Source organism: Galeopterus variegatus, unplaced genomic scaffold (assembly GCF_000696425.1).
Source record: "Galeopterus variegatus unplaced genomic scaffold, G_variegatus-3.0.2 Scaffold91, whole genome shotgun sequence".
NCBI lineage: Eukaryota > Metazoa > Chordata > Mammalia > Dermoptera > Cynocephalidae > Galeopterus > Galeopterus variegatus.
Genome location: NW_007726202.1, coordinates 156,090 through 177,316, shown reverse-complemented (window position 1 = coordinate 177,316; position 21,227 = coordinate 156,090). Strand labels below are relative to the sequence as shown.

Here is a 21,227-nt window from a genome sequence, read left to right as displayed (position 1 = left end):
CACCTGGTCCTGGGCTGTCCAGTTTGGTCTCCTCTGACTTAAGAACAGCAGGGAGCAGTGAACAAGCACATCCTTTGGAGCTAGACACACAGTCCTGGGGTCATATCCTCACTCTGCTACTTACTAGTATATGACTGGGGCATGTCCTTAACTTCTGTGTGCCTTGGTGGTGTCCTCATCAGAAATGCTGAAATTATAGCTACTTTACAGGGTTGTTGTCAGAATTAAAACAATACACGGACATAGACAGATTTCTAGTTGGACACAGAATAACTAGTAAAGTGACTGGCTTAGGTGTCAGAAAATGGCAGCCACTCATGTCAGCTCCCAGAAGGCAGGGAGCCCATCAGCTTTGTGCCCTTCCCCTTCTAGGTATTCTGGGGCAGAGACGAGCAGCGGAGCAGCAACTGCTGGGCACTGAAACTGCCTTTCACATTCCTGAACAAGTAAGAGACACGAAAGCATAGACTCTGCACAGAGGCATAGATTACAACTCACAAACCTGGGTTATGTCTGCACCTACACACCAAGGTTTTTCTGCTCATTGTTAAGAGGTGATTCGGTGCCCAGAATCCAGAGGGTATTGGCATTTACTTTTTCTAGACCAGCTTCTCTGGGTCTGCGACTCTCAACAAGTCCAAAGAGCTGCTTCTGGGGATGTGCAGGTCCCTGACACAGTTGTGCTTAGACATAACTGCAGGTTTCCTCAGCTTTTGCCGGAATCTGAGAGGGGCCGCGTCCCAACAAAGGTGGCTGCCTACACCTGCTCCCGGCGTCTGCTCCCTCACCTCCTTCTGCAGCTTCTCGATGGTCTTGTCGAGGTGCCAACGCTCACTCTCCATCTCGTTCTTCAGCCTTCTTAACTGCTCCTTCTGCTCAGTCTCATCCTTTAGCTTCTCACACAACTGCTGCTGCTCCTGCGTGGTCCGACTCAGATTTCTCTGCAGATGGCAGGGAAAGGGCAGTGCTGTCACCTACCTACAAGGTCAGCCACAGGAACTGGTGGCAGAGGGAATTTCACAGCCACCCCACAAAACAATCAGACCTGTTTCATCAGTGACAAGGAAAAAAGATCAAAATAAAGTCATCACAGAGAAACAAGGACATTGTTGGTTTGGAAACTTATGGACCAAAAAGGAAAGATGATTTAACCAAAACATGCACAGGAATGAAGGGGCAGATGAAGGATGACTTACAGAAATACAGCAAATGGCCAAGGCTGCTGGTGGTGAGAATTCAGGATAGTGCCCCCAAAATCTGAATGTTCATGCTTGCAATTTGAGGTAAAGTTGTACATTTGACCAACCTAAACCTACTTGGCAATTTATGTCCTGTGGTATATAGCATTGCACCTAATATTCTAGAATTTATTCTGCTATGCAGACAGTTCTTACAGATAGAATAGCTAAACATAAATCCATAAGGAAGGAGAACACTACCCCATTGGCCAAAAGTCCACATGGATAGAGGGAGTCGTAATCGACAGAATCCATGAACTGAACTCAGACACAGATGAAAAGGGAATTTGGAAATCCATAGGTTGATGAACCTGATGAACAGAACTTGTTAAATGGAAGGGACACTAGTCAGAGAGAGTGCATATGGATGGTTATTCGGTGAATCAGCACCCAATGCTAGTACTTACTATAAAATGCAACCATCTTGGGTACAATATTTTCCCTGGATCCCCTAAAGTTCTCATCTCACAAAGTCACACAGACACCCTCTATGCGACCAACATGCAATTCCAAAACCAAATCCTATGATATCTTAGGAAGGTTATGGTGGCTTCTTTAAATGGCTAAGTGTTAGGGCCATGGACATGAGGATATCAAGAAGGGGCACAGCTCAGAACAGGGCAACATGACCCAAACACAGACTGTATCATCTGGAAAATGTTATGGTGCTGAGGGCTGAATGTGGGTTGCACGGGAACTGCTTAGGGGCTACCCCGTCTTGTGTCCTAGCAGAGGCTACAAAAGAACAATGGTTTATATTTGTATAGTGTTTAACAGCTCACAGCTGCTGTCACATGCAGTAACTCAGGCATCTTGAGAACACTCCTAGATCACTTCGGGCTCTCCTGGTTTGCAGAGCATAGGAACAGCTCAGCTGGCCATGTGACATGGGCTAAAAACCACCCATGGAGGCCTCCCAGCCCCTGGGCTCTGATGGGCTAAGTGCACTTTGGGAAGCAGCCAACGCCGCTGGGCTGCTGAAGTTCACTGCTGCAGAGAACCACAGTCAACAAAAGCCGCTGGGGAAAGGAAAGCGGTAAAAGGAAGGTAATGGGAAGTTCCATGTGGGGACAATTAGCAGGAGTGGGCCCCACCACAGCTGCAGCTGGGCACACACCCGAGGCAGGCTCAAACCCTGGGGCTTCTGCTCATCCATTTAGTGGTGCAGGGGCAAAGGGTAGCGAGAAGGAACTATGGGACCAGAGAGGTATGGTTCCGTTGTGTGGGAGAAACTCTCAGGAACATGTATCTCAAAAAAGTGAATTCTTGAAGACAACAAATACAGAGGGCCATCAATGGCTTCCTATAGAACCTTCAGGATACAACTCAACCCCTGCCCCTACAGATCCCCCAGCCTCTCCTTCCTCAGGGCTGCAGGCCAGTAGACAAGCCGGCCTCAGCTCTATTGAGCTGCCTCGTGGTTCATGCAGCTCTGCTTCACTCTGCTCCTCCTGTGCCACTGAGACACCAGAGACTCATCCACTCTGGGCCTGGGGCCCAGCAACACCCCCACCCCAACACACACATTGCTAGAAGAATAGTTTTGCTAAAATATTTTTAAAATATTTCTTATATGCTTGCCTATGTTACAAGGTAGTAAGATCTGTAAAGGCAAGGAACAGATTTTCTATCTGGGTATGTCTCATAGCCCAGGTTCATTGTTAGGTGTATGATTAAAAAGTCAATGGTTGAAAATACCTATCCCCCAAAGTGGTCTAAAGACTTCTTACATCAGAATCACCAAGCAAGGGTGAGGTACACCTTACTGAAAAGGTAGATTTTAGCCTTTCTGATAAAATTACAATTTCTCTTAGAATGGTGTCCACAAATTTACATTTGAAAGTTCCCCAGATAATTCTAACATATCCTAAGGTTTAGAAACACTGTTTATGACTGCCTCTTCAGTTATTCAAGAAATACGTTCCAATAAATCACTGCTGAGAAAACATGTCCCAAATTCACATGAAAAGATGCAAACTTGGCAACTCTGCATTTCTTTTTAACCCTTCATGTGGGCAAGGTTAAGAGTGAAATGCTCTGTAGCTACAGTTGACTATATTTCCAAGCCCAGCAATACAAGCCCATTGACTAATAATGGGACAAAAATTGGGGGAAAATGTATCAGGTCGGAGAATCCAAGACACAAAGTTGGCAGATGCATAGTAAGTGCCCTTGAGCTTGGGGGCCATTATCTATCAGTGGACATAGAGCCTTTTACTATATGACTGAGTAAGGCCCTGATTAGCCCATATTAAGAATAACAAGGTTGCAAGTAAGCCTCAGGGCTTGATCAGAAGAAAGCTGTCTGCTCAGAGACTGCCACAGTGGAAGCTCTGGGGCTTTTTCCCTCTGTTGTCTCAGTACCCCAAAATCCAAGAGGGCGGGACATGAAGACTTAGGGAAGATGTGGCCTGATCCCTCCCTCTACTGTGGCTTCTCCAGAAAATGTATCTTCACCTCCTCATCTGTAGAAAGCACTTATAAACAGAATCACAGATGTCTCTGCCTTAAATGCAGCTCAAGTAGTCCTGAAACAACTAGTAGGTGTCATGAAACCACAGACGGCATTTTCATGACTCTCTGCCATTTTTTGACCGAGTCATAGTAAACCAGACATAAGTTCACCATGGTCTTCAGCTACCATGTAAAGAAATATACATTTACCAAATATGAAAATGCAAAACATTGCTAAAGGCCAAAGATTCTGAAATGTAAAATGCTGTGTGAAAAAAACGCCAGTTACTTTTTCCTCTTCAAGGACTAAACTCCCTTTTGGTTGCTGGCTGCAAGGCCAAGAAGCCTGCAGAAAGAGTGATGATACCAAAGGAGCTGACTATCCGGTTCCCAATTTTAGGGAAAACAAAGTATCTTAGAGTGATGGTGGTGCATTCTTCATAGCATTACTTTTGGGACCAGATAATTTAGGTAAGATGGTGGATCCATCAGGCCTGTTTTAAGTTCTTGCCAGCTTGTACCGCCAGTGGTTAACACGGCCACACGTGGAAGAAGCACTCTCACCATCTCCACACCGCTGGGAAAACAGGCCTCAACAGAAGTAACATGTCGGGGATAATTTCCAAGGCAAGGCTAGAGATCGGAGGTGGGGGTGGGTGGGGATTACATTAAGATCTGTAGGCCTTGAGGCATCATCTGCTTTATACGCTGAATTAACCATTAGCTGCAGATTCACAGCCGGTGAACGACTTCCATATGTGTGAAACGTTCTTGTTTGACCAAAGGAGACGTTCTGAGAGACTCTGATAGCTGCACCCAGCACTTGGTCTGCATGTGACATAAAAGTGCAGATTCTTGTTCCTATAGAATACAAATGTTTTTCCTCTCTTTCTGCCCCCAACTAGCTCACAAATTCAAACCCCACACTTTGGCAGCCGGGTTGGGTAACAGTATTCATCTCAGGTAGTGAAAATGCCATCCACACAAAATCATCCCAACAAGAGTTTATAACAAAGATCTAGATAAAAAAGGAAGAAATCCAAAGCAAGGGCAGTCAGACACACAGCTCAGGGAACACAGGGCTTTACTATACGCAAAAAGAAGTTCTCTGTCCAAAGCCAGGGAGAAGGTGTAGGCTTCCGATCTGGGGGGGGGAGAGTGCTTGGGTTATGGCTGGTCTGGGTGAATCCTTTCTCTCCTCTGCACCCTGAGGAGATGGAGCTGTACACCTCAAAGGAAAGCTGCAATGAGGCATTTACAAACCTGAATCCTGACTCAGCACTGAACACTTTTAATGGGCCCCTTTCCCACCTAGCCCTATGGACAAGTGGGTCCCTAATGGAGAACTTTAACAAGCTTCCTCTAAGACAACCCTCCAGAACACTGGCTTTTACCTCCTCAGAAACCTGCCTGAGGGACACGTGGGTGCTGTTTCTATAAAACTCGAGAGCCTAGAGAAAGAAGGGCATACCTGGATCACACTGAGCTCACGGTGCAAAGTCAGTTTAGAACTTCAATGTAGGCTTTTTTTTAAGAATGCATTTCAAATAATCATTCTAACCTCCAAACGGGGAAATCTAATTTTGTAAGAAGCTACTGATTTTGAACAGAGATAGCTGCGACTTACTCCTGCTCCTTTTAACAGTCATCCTGAAGGACTGAACTCTGTGCCGTGCATTGGCCAGAGGAGAAGGGAAATTGGCTTCTGCCAGAAAGTGACTCCACACCACCTCAGGGACAATCCTGAGGTCTGTCTCACACAATTCACATTTTGTCTACTGAAAGATGTCAAGCTCTCTAATATCTAAGTCAAGTTTTCTCAACCTTGGCACTATCGACATTTGGGGTCAGATAATTCTGTACTGTGGGGACTGTCCTGTGCTCTCTTTGTAGGATGTTTAGCAGCATCCCTGGCCCCCACCCCGTAGATGCCAGTAGCATCTCCCCTGCTGTGACAACCAAAAATGTCTTCAGTGGGCCGGCCCGGTGGTGCACTGCTACAGTGCGCCGCTTGGGAGCGCGGTGGCGCTCCCGCCAAGGGTTCGGATCCCACATACAGACCAGTTCCCGCTCACTGGCTGAGCGAGGTGCGGGCGCAACACTGAGGGTTGCGATCCCGTTGCCGGTCCGGTCCGGTACGGGCGCGACACTGAGGGTTGCGATCCGTTGCCGGACACGAAAAAAGGAAAAAAAAAAAAAATGTCTTCAGTTATTACCAAACGTCCCCCATTTGAGAACCACTGTTCTAGATGGATAGTTTGAAGCCCAGGTTGGTTTTGATGGGTGAAAAGGAGCTACCTGGAAAGACAGGACCAACGACAATCTCTATGTGTCTCTCCAATTTTGCTTCTCAGGACTCCCTTTATGAGGGAGTAAAGACAGCGGTCCTAATTTTTACCTGTGCATCCTCTAGTTCACTCTCAAGGGTCCTTCTGGCTGACAAGGCTTCTTTCTCTTTCTTTCTGGTATGCACAAGGGCCTCCTCCAATTGCCGTGTTTCTCCCTACAATGAAATACTGCATCAGTGTGTGCTTAGATGCATGCTCTACCCACGAAACTGACTGACTCGGTAGAAAGAAACAAATGCAGAAGACACCCATGGACACAGCAGTGGCTAAGGTCATGACATGCCCATCATGGGCCCAAGATGGCACACTACAGCCATGTTCCTGCTTGTGCGTGCCTGTCAGCAGTTCTAATTCTTAGCCAGGTATGGATATCCAAATTATATTGGATGATTTCTTTAAATATATGAATATCTAGCCTTACCCCTGGAGATTCAGAAACAGCAGTTACTGAATGGACCTGGGCACATACAGTTTTGTAGGAGGTGTCCAGGTATTTGTGATGGGTGACCACCTTTGTCTCCTCTTTCACTGTCAGCTGCCATTTCTTACTGCCATCAGTGTGAGCATCACTCACTAACAGCCTCCCACTTCTAGAAGTCTAGCAAACCAGAGAATTGGTGTGTTATAACCTATGTAACTTCAAAAACATCAACTATGTGTTAAAAAAGATTAAACAGTCTTAAGGGTGAATCGGCCTAATGGTGGTGTTAAGACAGCCTTTTCAGGTATTTGGAGGCCTCTGTGAAGCCTCAGAAGATTGAGTGCTTCTGAAACCTGGCTGAGTTGGGATTCCTGTGTTTCCCCCCCTGACTTCATGATCCCTGTTCCAGGCCTCCCATTCATACCACTCCTGGAGGAACAAAGGAAATGGCTTGCAGAGAAGATATATTCACTGCTGTCTTGACGTTTCCTGTTAAATTATGAGAATAAATCTCTTCCTCACTCCTGAAACCACTCGCACGGGGAAGAAGAATCTGCAGCTGCCAAACCTGGACTTGGGCCCAGGGAGCCTTACCTCGTGCTTCTTGAGGGTTTCCTTCGCTTTGGCTTCATCGGCTTTCATGTCATCAATCTGCCTCTGCAGCTGAGCGACTGTCTGCTCCAGCTCTCTAATTCTTCCCTGCATCTTCTCCTTCTCCTCTTTCAGAACCTTCACGCACATTTCAGCCCCCACCTGATTTTGCTCTGAAGCGTTGCTCCGGCTGGCCAGGATCTCGACATTCTGTTAAAAACAAAGAACGAACAAGGGATTCAGTGTCAAGGGGCAGTCCCCAAGCTGGGAGAATGGCTGACATTTATGAAAAATCCAGCATGTGCCAGGCCCTGTGCTAAGTCAGGGGCCAGCAAACAGGCTTTGAGCCAAATCCAGGCTGCCACCTGTTTTAAAAATGAAGTGTTACTGGAACACAGCCACGCCCATCCGTTTGCAGGTTGTCTACAGCTGCTTTCAAGTGACAACAACAGAGCTCAGTGGTTGTGGCAGAGACAGCAAGGCCTATGGTGTCACAAAGCCCAAAAGATTTACTATCTGCTCTTTATACAAAAAGTTTGGCAACCCTTGCCCGTGAAGTCCTTCACATGGGATTTCAACCTTTTAACAGTTTGAGGAGGTAGACGCTATTCTTATCTCCATCTTAAAGAAGAGGGAACGAAGACTTAGGTAGACTAAATAACAAGTCCCAGATCACTCAGGAGGAACTGCATTCAGGCAGACTGAATCCAGAACCTGTCCTCCTAACCCCTGCCTTCTAACATATTCATTTCCCTGTCCCCTCTTTGTGGTCAGAGCCCTTAATACAAATGCTTGATGAAGGGCAATTCTGTATAAAGATTTTTTAACGTCCAATGTAAAACAGAAATTAAAATTTGCTAAAGTTATGGTACAGTGCCTGGTGCAAACTGTAGGTGATGTCATCTGAAAATGAGCTCGTGCTGCACGCAATTCACAACAGAAGGGAATGGCAACAACTGCAGGATGATTATTGTCAATTCCAGATGTCACATGGGCTTTGTATTTGGTTAAGCAACCTGGCGTGATAAGCGTTCTCATCCAGAGTTCCACCTCTTTGGGCAGATCTCTTGTCTGTCCTCCATTTCTCAACTACTACAAAAATGTCAGTATCAGCAAACTTCATGCTCACAAAACAACACTGCACATGCCTGCAAGAAAAGAAAGGCCGAGGAAGGGCAAGATTCGGCTTTGACAGCCTATGTCATGACCCACTTGGGAGAGCTGTCTGTTAGAATTGCTTGCTTGCTTGCGTAGTTAGAGTTTCAGAAACCAGAGCATCTTTTCACAGCCCAAATGTTCAATGGCGTACATCTGAGAAAGCCCATCAGAGCGAAACAACTGTGTTAGTATGAGATTGGTGGGCATTGCTAGGAGACAACTAAGGTGCCAGGCAGCTGGGATTTCTCAGGACTACTTGGAGATCATCTGCTAATGAAACCAGCAAGAGGAAACATCCAAGGATGAACCGAGGAGAAATGAAGTGTGACTGGAAGCCTGAGGAATCCAACAACTGGTCAGACCAGGGAAAGAAAAAGTCTAGTTTGCCCATTCCCGCCCTAACTCTCCCATTAAAAGATAAGACAAAGCTACAGTTATCAAGGCAGGTTGGCACTAGCATAAGTATAGACGTGCAGGTCGATGGAGTAGAATTGGGAGTCCAGAAATAAACCCTTACATGTACTGTCAATCCACTTTCAGCAAGGGTGCCAACACCTTTGATGGGGAAAGAAGAGCCTTCAATAAATGGAGAACCAGATATCCACATGCGAAAGAATTAAGTTGGACCCCTTCCCTATACCATACACAAAAAGTTAGCTCAAAATGGATTACAGACCTAAATGTAAGAGCTTAAACTATAAAAATCTTAAAAGAAAACATAGGAGTAAATATTTGTGACCTTGGGATTTCTTTTTGGGGGTGACGAAAATGTTCTAACACTGATTGTGGTGATGGTTGTACAACTCTGTGAACATACTAAAAACCACTGAATTGCACCCTTTAAGTAGCTGAATTGTATGCTATGTAAATTATATCTTAATACAGCTATTTAAAAACAAGAAAAGGAAAAAGACAAGGGAGACCTGGAGGCCAGAGTATGGATGGTGGGGGAGATGCTGCGTTCTCCCCAGTGGCCTGGCAGTTTGCTGAGGCGTTAGTGAGGGGAAGAGGAGACTCGAGACACCTGCCCAAACCCTTTGGTAAAGTAAGGAACACTTACATGTGTGATCAGTGCTGTTTCCTTCACCCAGCAATCTCAGGAAGAACAAGGATACCGAAAACCAGACACCGTTACCCTGGATTTGGGCCCAACTGGCCCCCTGGCCTGTAGTTTGGTGGTTTGAACTCGGTGTGCAAGTTCCTCGCTCAGCCTGTGGCTGGCTGGGCTCACTCCACTCCTGCCTTTCACAGCAGCGCAGGTTGCGTATGACTCCAGAGGAGCTCGTGTGTGCTGAGATACTTAGTCCTGTTTTGATTATCTGTAAAGTGACAATATGTTTTTCTCTCTGTCTTTACAGTGTGGTAGACCGCATTGTGTTCACAAATAATTTAACACAAGCCTCTGTTAGCAAACCTTTCCAGAAGTCCTCTCCTGTCCCCGCTCCCCCAGCAACACACACACCCAGTTCACTACTTTATATAAAGCCCATAGAACAAACTTCCCTTTCCTGAAACCGTATCTATTTGCCTGCAGCAGTCCTGGAGTGTAAAAAAAAAAAATGAAAATAATATCCCTTTGTTCAAGGCAAATACTACATGCAAGCTCTTCTCCATGACTTCCCTATGAAGAAAAGAAAATTGGTCTAGGGACTGCCCGAGGCCTCCCAGCTCTGAAGTGTTCTGATATACATGTCATCTATTCCAAATGCTTAAGTCTGTATCTCATGAATGTGGCTAAGGCAGTAGAATCGCACCAAGACCAGAGCTGGTAAAGATCTACTCAGACGGGGGTCACTGGGGACAAACACTGCCACCCTCACTCAAGTTGTTTGTGTGGTTTCTGCGATTCTTTGATCTTGAGTCCTGTTTAAACAAGATGACAGAGGATGCCCCATTATATATAAAACCAAAGTGCAAACAGGTTTTTATGATTCATTTAGCCATATCATGCCACCTATGTAATGTCTATTTTTTAAGGGATTATATGGATTCACTTTTTTAATACTTTATTTTCTCATACAGGCAGTCATAAATAGTTAACAAAAATCAACCCCCGTTCCTCTGCCTCTCCAAAAAGTTGGAAACACCACACTCGATCATCACCACCAAGGCAAAGGTAGCAAATGTGCTATTTTCTATTGTTTTTCAAGATTGGACCAACCCTAAAAACCGCAATGAGATCATTTTTTTCACCTATCAGGCAGCCAAGGTCAAAAGTTTTGATGACACAGTGTGTGGGCAGTGTGAGGAAACAGGTATTCTCATCCCTTGCTGGTAGGGCTAGAAATCGGTATGAGCTCCTGGGGGAGTTCAATTTGGTCGTATCTATCAAAATTATAATGTACGTTCCCTTTGACCCCGCAATTTCTCCTCTAGCACTTTATCCTACATGTGTGCAAAATGACATATAAGTGACATTATTAATTGCAGCACTGCAATAGCAAGATTGCAAAGAACTAAATGCAATTAATTGGGCACTAGGTAAATAAATTCCATTGGTTCAGTGGTATCCTGTGCAGCTAGGAGAAAAAGAAAAAAATCAGGTGGCCATAGTTAATAATATATTGTATATTTCAAAATAGCTAGAAGAGAGGATTTTGAACATTCACCACAAAGAGATGGTAAATGTCTGAGGTGATGGATATGCTAATTACCCTAATATGAGTATTACATATTGTATACATGTATCAAAATATAAATATGTACAATGATTTTGCGTCAATTAAAAATAAAAAGGAATAGAAAGTGAGGAGAAAGCAAGGGATAGAATAATACACGTAGCACACTTCTGTGTGTATAAAAAGAAGATACAGGGGGATGAAGGTGTATTTGTGATGTGGCTCCACAAGAAACTGAGGCCACCCTAGCTCTGAGGAAGGGAATTGGGGCTATAGAAAAAAGTGGAGGGAAGTTTTCAATTGTAAACCTTCTTGTAATTTTTGAATTTCGAACCATGGAAATTCAACATGGATAAAAATCTAAAAAATACATACACATTTTCTTTGAGAAGACCAACCATCAATGGCCACAAGCACTTGGAGGACAACCCACCTCCCTGGCCATGTCCTCACCTCCTCCAGCCTCTAGAAGCCCTTCCCGTGCCTATTGGCGGATACTTCTGGGCCCTGAAAGCTAGCGGAGCCGAGGGAGCAGCTGTACAAACAGAGAGTCAGGCCAACTCTCCCACGCTGGTTTATATAGTTAAGCAATTCCTTTTCACCACATATAGCTGGGAGAGTGGAAAAGGCCCACATGGCCCAGCACTTGCAATTACATAACTGCCTCTCTAACTTCTCCACTCAAGCAACCCTAAGGCAGAGAAGTCCAGTGTAGGGTGATGATGAGAGAAAGCCAAGGACAGTGAAAAACTGCTTTCAAGGCTTGGTTTTTCCATTAAAAATGCATTTGAGTTTTGCATTTGACACCATAACATTTTTCACTCTACTACGTCTCTTTTTATGGTAAGGATACGTGGTATTCCAGGAAGAGGTGTCACTTTTATCCTGTGGCTTTGACAACACGGCCCTCCCCACCCACCCAGCACACAAACACGTATCCCATCCTGAGTAACACAGACATAAATCACCTCAAGAATGGAATTCTCATTTTTATTTCTAAATATGCACATCAAACGGTGTAGAGGGAAAAGCGGGGGAGCTCTGCAGTCAGCCAGGTCAGATCCAAATCCAGGCTGTGCCTCTTGCTGGGGCTTCCACTCAGCCTGGATTCACAGAGCCTCAGTCTCCTCGTCCGTAAATGGGGGATGAAGTTACCTACCTCATATGTTACTGTAAATTTCTAGTTAAATGAGACTATAGCTCTTTGCAGTAGCCATTGTTATTACTATTAGGCCAACTAAACCCATTTCTGTTTCCCAAAAGGGAAAGACTTTGCACGGGTTACCCACTGTCGTTCCAAATCACCACACTTGGCTTCAGACCACAATCTGCAGATTTTTACCAGCTAAAAATCAAGCCTAGACTTCTCAAAAGAGAGAACTGAGATCTTCTAACAGTCTTTGCAGGGTAACCATGCTGCACAAATAAGATGACCCCCATCTTATTTCAAGGGCAAGTCAGGTTTCTTGGTTGGCTAATTCATTAAAAATTTAGCCCCATTTCCCAGTCAAGGGTGGTCTGGTATACTGATGGCAACTAAGAAAAAAATTCTTCCAAAAGAGGCAAACAGCATGTTTCAACATGCTGAATCACTAAATTTCCACTACTTTTAAAATAGTTGACTTTTAACCATATGCTCCAATTACTGATTTAAAAGGAGGGGGAATAGGACCATGCAATTGTATCACACACACACAAAAAGAGCAAAATCCCAGCCTCTGCCAGAGATCACCATTCATTGCAAACACTGGCTTGCTTATAAGCTGGCACATTTTCATGAGTTGATGCCCACATTTAAAAATGTTCACACTATCCCCTGGAGCCACAGGAAACTTACTCATGATAAACACAAAACCCCCAAATGGTACCATAATTGGCCAAGTCAGAGCATTTTGCCTGGTCAAGGGGCTGAGGAGCTTTCCTTATAGGAACAGAGACCTTGGGTAGGCTCTCTCCTGATGGACAAGTCACTGCCCAGGGCCAGGGCCTCCAGGCTTCTCCTAGTGCAGACCTGACACATGGACACATCAGATTTTACTAATTAACAAGGCCCCAGCCACAGCAGCTGTTTCTTTTCTGTCTCCCTTTTTTGCTGAAGGAGTGAAAACAGCTGGGGCGTGGAGGCCGGGGAGGCCGAGGAATGGAATGTTGGTTTGTCAGTTCCATCTCACTGGCCACCCCACACTCCAGTGTGCTGAGGCTGCAGGATCCCAGCTGAGAGGCTCAAAGTGTCCCCGAGGTCAGCCCATCTGCTGGGAGGTGACTGTCTTTTCACCATCACGGCTGTGGACGTCCACTTTCACTTGCACAGTGAGGGCCTGGGTCACAAGTAATGAGTCCCTGCCTCACTCTGGGTGTGTAGAAAACAAAGTCCCTGTACTGCGTCTTCAGCTTCCCCTTACCTGAACAACAGCAAATTATCTGAGTACAGAAAGAGCATATATTTTAGTCCTAAATAGCTCACTTCATCCTCCCTAATTTTCTGTGAATTTCACTGGCATAAGGTCTCTAATCTGGGGCTTCTCAAATTTTAATCAGCAGAGAAATCACTTGGGGATTCTCAATAAAATGCTCATTCTCACTCAGAAAGTCTAGAGTGGGACCCAGAACTGTGCATTTATAACAAGCCCCCAGGTAATGCCAATGGTCTGTGGGTCCCACTTTGAAGTGTGAGATCTAGGCTGATGAGACAGTGCTCAGACCTCAGGGCCCTCCTGCGGAGGTCTGAGTTCAGCTCCCACTGGTCACTTCCTTTATGCTTCTTGGTATGACTCTAAGTGCCTGGGGACTAGGTGTCAGGTGGCTTGGGTGCTACTGCAGGCTTTGTAGCCAGCTCACACTGTGACCATACACAAGCTCTTGACTCCTCTGAGTTCAATTCACTTCCTTGAAGAATGTGTAATAGGTCATATGCACCCTAAACGGGCCTGAAAATCCCCACACTAATGTAGAGTGATGGGTTCCTTCCTCCTTTTTGACTCTGCCTACTCACCAGTTTTTGGTCGAGACAGGGTTGAGCCACTGAAAAACATCATTTTTAAATCTCATGCTCCAAGAACTACATCATAGTTTCCTAAATTTCTCTCACTGTATTTATCAAATGCCAACACCATTCCTTCCCAACATATGAGTATTTGCAGTTCAGAGCTCAATTGGTTATGCAGTAATAAGCTCTTTTTTGTTTGTTCTTGGCAAGGAAGCAGTGCATGTGAGAGACGGAAATAGATGTGGCAAAGAAGTAGAGGATGCTCATTACCAAAACCCCAAATATTTGCGAGGAAGACTTGTACTCCAAAGCCGAGAACAGTGGAGGTCAATATTTAATATCCTTTCGTTCGAAGATGTGGACTCTAGACTCGTCTCCACTAATAATTTACTCTATGGTGACTTTACGCAAGTCATTTTACTTCCACCTGCCTTCCATTTCCTCCTCTCAGTCTAGCTAATTTCAATGTTCCTACCAGCTCTACCAGGCTGGGATGACAGAATAAACTAGAAGAAATTGGGCAGCATGAGTATTAGGTACTCATGGAATTAAATAAACTAAGATTTCTAGAGATTTTACTCCTACCACATCATGTTTACATTTTATTTTCAAATGCTGTCACCTAACCATGTCATTTCCAGTGTCCCTGCCACAGCATCTAGAACTGAGGACCATGTCTAAAGACAGGCAACTTCCTGCCACTAAAGCAGAACAATGTTACCAGCTCCTTCTCTCCCTACAGCAACTAACTTGCCGTAACTTAAGGAGTTTAAACACATCATGCTTAATGAAGAGTTAGTTTATATCCTGTGTTTTCGTTGCCCTAGAGGTTTCTTGCTTACAGAACCACCTAAAAGATACTCTCTTTTAATCATATTCAATTGCCTAGTTTTTCCAGTACTAACTCGGTGATTATGAAGGTCAGAAATATCATTGGTTCTCTTCACAACGTCCACATGAAATAAGTCAACATGCTTCCCTTTAAACTGTTAAGAAACCAGCAAGATTTGCCCATAATTCAGACATAGGTCCAAGACAAAAGTTAGGACAATAAAAACCCTCATGCTTGCTCACAGAATGTATTTGACACAGCCACACAATAAACCTACAGAGATCCCCAATATAGGGATAAAATTTCCTATGATAAAAATACTCTTCACCTGAATAGCTATAGAGTGGTCAAATGATTTTCCCAACATGCTCAATAGTTCAGACCATGACATGTGGTATGATTCTGTTTGTATAAAACGTCGAGAATAAGCAAATCCATTGAGACAGAAAGCAGACTGGTGGTTGACCAGGATGGGGTAAAAGGGGGAGTCAGATGAAAGGGGGCTTCACGTGGCAACAATGGAAATGTTCTGGGATTAGACAGCGGCAATGGTTGTCTAAATTGTGAATATATAAAAACTTCTGAACTGTACACTTTAAAATGGTTATAATATGAATTTTGTGTTATGTGGATGTTATCTCAAAAAAAAAAACAAAAGTAAACAAAGAGTTCGGGCCTTGGAGTCAGCAGACCTCAATTGTCCCTGTTTGTTCTTCTCAAAGCCTCGGTTTCCCTGTTGTTCTAAAGTGAATTGAGACATTATGCAATACACTTAGCAATGTTTCAGGAACATAGGAAGAACTCAGTCGATGACAGCTACATATTAAAATATATAAAAGTCACACAGCTAGTTGAACCCAGCTCTCTGACTTTCTGTCTGTGATCTCTGCTAGTTACTATTACCAGATTCTTACAAGTGGGGAAGCACCTTCTGGAAAATTCCCTACAGTCAGCCCAGAAAAGAAAAACCCACACCAGCTAACTGGGGGTTTTAAATACGTCCACACACTCACCAGATTGCACTTCAGGAGCTTCTCTTGAACACAACCCTGGGTTGCAGACTTTCAATTATGCCTTTGCTTTGTTTTTTTTAACACCACTCCTTAAATAAAAACATTCTTACAAAAATGTTTCCCAGCTTCCCTGGGTCCTCTCAGTTTCCAGGAGATAAAAAGAGCCTCATATCATATTTATAAGATACCATTTCCCTTACCATGTGGGCCACAGTCTGAGCTAATCTTGTGCCCAACACATAAAAGTTCTGTCTATAGAACCCAACATCCCCCTGTTATGCCATCAGCCTTCAAGGAGCTGCTGGCTGGTGGAAGGGACTACACCCAGACCACACCACATTTTCAGAGCTGTGCGTCACCAGAAAAATACTGGGGGGTGGGAGCAGGAAAAAAGCAGGGGTTAGACTCTAAGTCACATTTTCTTTGTCACAGTCAGACAACATGGCTTTACAAATGGTTCCAAGTCAGCTTGCTGTCAGCACACACATGTCCAACAGGTTGAACAGGATTTTTTAAAAAGGATATAAGCAAGCAGATTCTCCAGAGCACTGCCTCCTGGGGAGGTGTGGGGACCCCTCCAAGATAAACCAAAGGTTCAGCCCAGAAGTTGACAGGTCCTAATTGAGGTCACAGTTCTACACTGGGCCACTTCCCAGAAATCGGGTTATTCATCAAAGTTGATCCTTCAACTTTCCCATTTTGCTGCCACCATAAGCTCATAAATGCTGAGAGGATCAACCCTAAATTGTAGAAATCATGACCTTTTAACAACTTAATAACAAAGAACAAGAACACTCAATCCAATGACCATTCTCACTAAGACGTCTTTGCACTCCCAAACTAGACCAAATTTCCACACAGAAAATTGTCGACTTTTCCCTTTGCTGCCCTTCCTCCATGGCTACAGAAACAACGCTAACAGGACTGGAGAAAAAGGAGGACTGGCATTGTCTTGGGAGGCAAGAGGCTGACTCCCACAACCCCAGGGTGAGGACACACAACAAGGGTGACCTTTATTTCTTTCCTCCTTCAAGGTGGTTGACTGTTCCCCGGGACAGAGTTCAGCAGACCAGGCTCCTGCAAAGCCCGGGGTTCTCTGACCCTCTTGCAACCCCGCTTGCTGGGCTTGGCAGCTAGCTTAGACTGACCAGCAAAGGGAAAGGGCCAGAAATAGAAATGTCCTGATCCAAGCAGGGTCACCTGCCTATTCTGAAGTTTTGTCCAAGTAACGATTTCTCTGAATCGCAGTTTGGTTTTCTTAAAAACAGGAGTGGCATTAGGGATCCATTCACTGCATGGATCAAGAAAAAAGAATAATAATGGTGGCAAATGTTCAAAGCACTAGTTACTATCCAAACAGCAAATGGTGTTCAGGAAGGAATTACTATGCATCACCCAGAAGTTATAGAGCATACATCGCAGATTTCCTTCTACACTGAGGCCATGCAGGAGGCAAATTTTTGACCTCCATCTCCTTGGACCAATTGGTTCCCAGCATGCTGCTGGCATGACTGTCACATAGTCCTTACCTTTCTGAATGGAGAACAAAATGTCAACCTTCCCCTCAGAACAGCCGGGAGAGACAGGATGGAGTAACCAAGACTAATCAAAGACCTACCCCAGGACTGCTCAGAGCCACTTCCCACCTGTTTTAAAAAGGAGCCATCTCGGGTGCCAACCAGAGAGTCCCCCATGAGTCACTGTGATGGTCATCAGTGCTGCTCACCACATAGTGCCATCTTCTCCCCTCCAGGCTCATGTACATGGTGCTTCCCGGCCCCCCGAAGTCAGGTGTGGCCATGTGCTAGCTTTGGTCAATGAGATGTGAGAATGTGGCATGTGTCATATCCAGGTACAAGCCCCCTCCCATTGCTGCAGAGATCACAGGCACACGGGTCACCCAGGGACTCTGACGAGCAAAGCACCCCATCCCCACCCTGCCATCATGACCCATGCTGAAAATGCAGCATAAGCAAGAAATAAGCTTTTCTAATTGGAGCTACCGAGCTTTGGGGACTGTTTATGATTGCAGCATAACCCAGCCTATCACATGATGTAAAGACTGCAGTCAGCCCACCCACCTCAGGTCCACAGAGAACGAAACCTCGAGTATATCACAAGCTTCCTCCCCAAGAGCCAGTGGGGCTGTGACAAGGAAAGAGCATGGGCTTCCAGAGTCAGACCGACTTGGGTTCAAACCCTGACTCTGCTACCTCCCAGCCACGTGACTCTGAACAAGCCAGTTACCCTTTTCTGAGCTGCCATCTCCTCAACTTTGAAATGGCAGTGTCATCACCTACCCTACAGGGTCGTGGTGAGGATGAAACGGAATGCATGTCAACTCTGTAGCACAGGGCTGCGCATGCATTGTGCGCTCAACAGACAGTAGTGATTATAGTGACCCTCGTCTTATCATCACCCTGCTTTTGTCACTTACAAGCTGTGAAACTGGAGCCTCTGTAAAATGCGGAAGTAATGCTGTGCCCACTCTCACGGTGGCTACCAGGGCTCAGTGTGGGAGTGTCCTGGAAGCACCCAGCACAACACTGCACAGTGAAGGCAGCTACTCAGTAAACACAAATACCCCATTCTACTCTAAGCCCTTTATCCAGTCTGCCCCCAAGCAAGCTCTAGAACACCCAAGGGAAGGAAGCGGCAGCACCCACCCCATGAACGTGGAAGGCTCAGTCCTTCTGCCCTGGGCTCCAGATTGCCCTCCAGCCCCCATCTTAGGAGTCCTATTTCCCCCACCCCAAGCCAAGTCACTGGTTGCCATTTACTGGGCCACAATCATTGTATCTGCCAAGGTACTATGACCTTGGGACCCTGCACACCAACCTGACTCCTAAGATACCCACAACAACCCAGGTGACTCGCAAGTTTAAGAAGCCCTCTTTGATATTATTCACAGAGACGCGGCCCATGCAGGGGGCCAGCTCTGCAGGAGCTGGGGGAGGTGCCTTACCAGGGCTCTTACTGACCTGTTGTTGAGGATCCAGAGAGCCCGGCAGCCTCTCCCAGCCCCTGGCTTTGATACTCACAGTGTCACAGTGAGGCTCCAAGGAGTGATAGACCTCACATCTCGAAAAATCTGCCATTTGCCACAAAACCCCTGGTCAAACACTAAAGCACCTCAAACTTAGGCGGTAGCTCAATGAAATGCTGTCAGTGGTACTGAAACATCCCCATTGCTCTCAAACCTTTGAAAGTGTCCCAAAGGGAGGGAACACTGGAGGCTAAGTGGGAGCAGGGGATGGCCCCTGGGACTCTTTGAGCTCAGGCAAGACACAACCTCTTCAGGCCTCATTTCCAGCATGTAAAATGTCAGGGGAGAAGGGAATCCAATTACGAATTTAAGTGCCCACCACCGATTGTCTACATGCAATGAATGCACAAGTCGAACAAGATGCAGTGCCATTCTTAGAGTCACCTCTTCAGGCCTCATTTCCAGCATGTAAAATGTCAGGGGAGAAGGGAATCCAATTACGAACTTAAGTGCCCACCACCGATTGTCTACATGCAATGAATGCACAAGTCGAACAAGAAGCAGTGCCATTCTTAGAGTTTGAAGTCCCACAAGACAGTTAAATGTGTTCACACATGACATGAAATCACTGCCTGAAAAGAGGCTCCTGAGCCCAATGGTCTGAGGGTCTCTAAGGCCATGGCCACCCCTGTGATTAAGAACATGGCAACTGCATGGCAGATAAAGATTATTTCCTCTCTCCGACCTACAAAAGTTTCCGTTTCTCCAGGTAAGTTAAAACAGACCTGGATATTCATTCATTCACTCATATTTCACTCACTCATAAAGCTGTAGAATGTCAGTGTTATCTGGGACACCAAAGTCCTCAGGTTCAAACTCTAATTTGAATTTCCAATATCCCCTTCCACCTCCCCGCCATATCTCTGACAGATAAGCAGCGTCTACTCTCAGGGGCTGGAAACACTCGCTCTCAAACAGGCTCTCAGCCACGGACACTTCTCCTTCATGCCGAGCTGACTTCTGCATTCCTACACTGTCACCGGGACCAACCACGGATGGTGGAGCCCTTCTTCCAAGTGACAGCCTTTCAAACGTCTGAATGCCACCCTCATGCCTCCCTCGTGCCACGCTATCTTGTCTTCTCTTCTTTAGGTTAAACTCTCCCAGGTCTTCCTCGCTCACGGGGCTGTGGTACCAAGTGTCCTCTCAACGTGTGGCAGCCAAAAGCAAAACTATACTCGTTGGAGGAGTCTGGGCTGTCACCATCCTGACAACTACTCCCAAGACAAAGTCTTCCAGTAGATGAAATAGTAAGATACCTCATAGATACGTGTCTGCATAGAGACCAAAGCTCAACCTTGGGGCTTGAACTAAAGTCCACCAATCAGAGAAAGCTTCGGCCACCTCTGGACAGAAAGACGCCCATAGAACCTTCCCAGGACTCTCCCTTTGTGAGCGACAGACACTGCAGGAACCATGTGACAGCACGGCTGCTAGGTTCCTCCTCCTGCTCCCAGCCCTTCTTTGGCTGCCGGTAGCTTTCCTCCCCCCTCCCCAGCTGGCTACCTCCAATGCCCCTCTGACTTCCCTGCATTTCTCAGGTCATTCCTGGAGGTCACCTCTTGCCCCAACCCCATCCCCTTTGCTGGCAAGTTACACCTTGACTTCTGGGGAAGAATAAGAAGAGGCCCTTTCCCCTCCCACGCTGCTTCTCTCCCTTTATGGCCAACACCCCCACCCCATGCCATGCAAGGGCTATGCCTGGGGAACTGGACAAGGGCCTAAATCCCGACACGGCCCCTGGTGAGCTGCTGGTTGCACCACCTGAGGACAAGGCGCTGAGCCAGGCAGACACAACAGCATCTGTCACATGCCAGGCACTGTGCTAAGTGCTTCTCATGGGTCATCTCACTGAATTTTTAGGTTTCCCTTCTGAGGGTGCAATTTTATTAACTATTATTGTCCTTTGCTTGTTAGTGAGGAAATGGAGGCACTGAGCAGTGAAGCCACTTGCTCATAGCTAGTAAGCAGCAGAGCCAGGATACCACCCCAGGCAACCTGACTTGAGAACCGACAGGCTGAAAACTAGGCGAGGAGCTTTCCAGGCGGGGCCTGCATCTCACTCTGTGCCCAGCCCAGCCCAGTGCCTGGCACACAGCGCACTCACAATCCAAGTGTACTGAATGAAAAATCGGCTTGACACAGGTTTTTAAGTATCTGGGTATATATATTTCCAAGTATCCAATAATATTCACCAGGCACACACATGTCCCCTACCACACGTTTACCTTATATTATTTTTTTATGGTCAACACACACTATTTTAGCTGTGTCATGGGTTAAATGTCATTGACATTTATTAGCTGACTTAAGAACCTAACCCCAATTTATAACAACGTCTCTATGAAAAAATTCTTTCAACTTCCAAACACCCTATATAAAAATAAAATTTTAGCACTGTCTGTTCCTAAATTGAGTACGCAATTAGCAGATTCCTTCATTAGGATGCCGCTTACCTTTGCATTACTGAAAAGTCTGTCCTGACTGAAGTCTGCCTCACTTTGCTGCATCTTCACCTCACA

At 45.7% G+C, this 21,227-nt stretch overlaps 1 protein-coding gene across 1 annotated transcript in view; it reads right to left on the bottom strand.

The window, feature by feature from the left end:
* CGNL1 (cingulin-like 1) overlaps positions 1–21,227 on the bottom strand; it is a 101,643-nt gene that overhangs the window by 22,784 nt on the left and 57,632 nt on the right. Inside the window, exons 8-10 of the mRNA XM_008581161.1 lie at positions 7,056–7,262; positions 6,091–6,195; positions 789–941 (exon numbers count right to left, since the gene is read on the bottom strand). Coding sequence (XP_008579383.1) covers positions 789–941; positions 6,091–6,195; positions 7,056–7,262 — 465 coding nt within the window. The remainder of the gene's footprint in view (positions 1–788; positions 942–6,090; positions 6,196–7,055; positions 7,263–21,227) is intronic.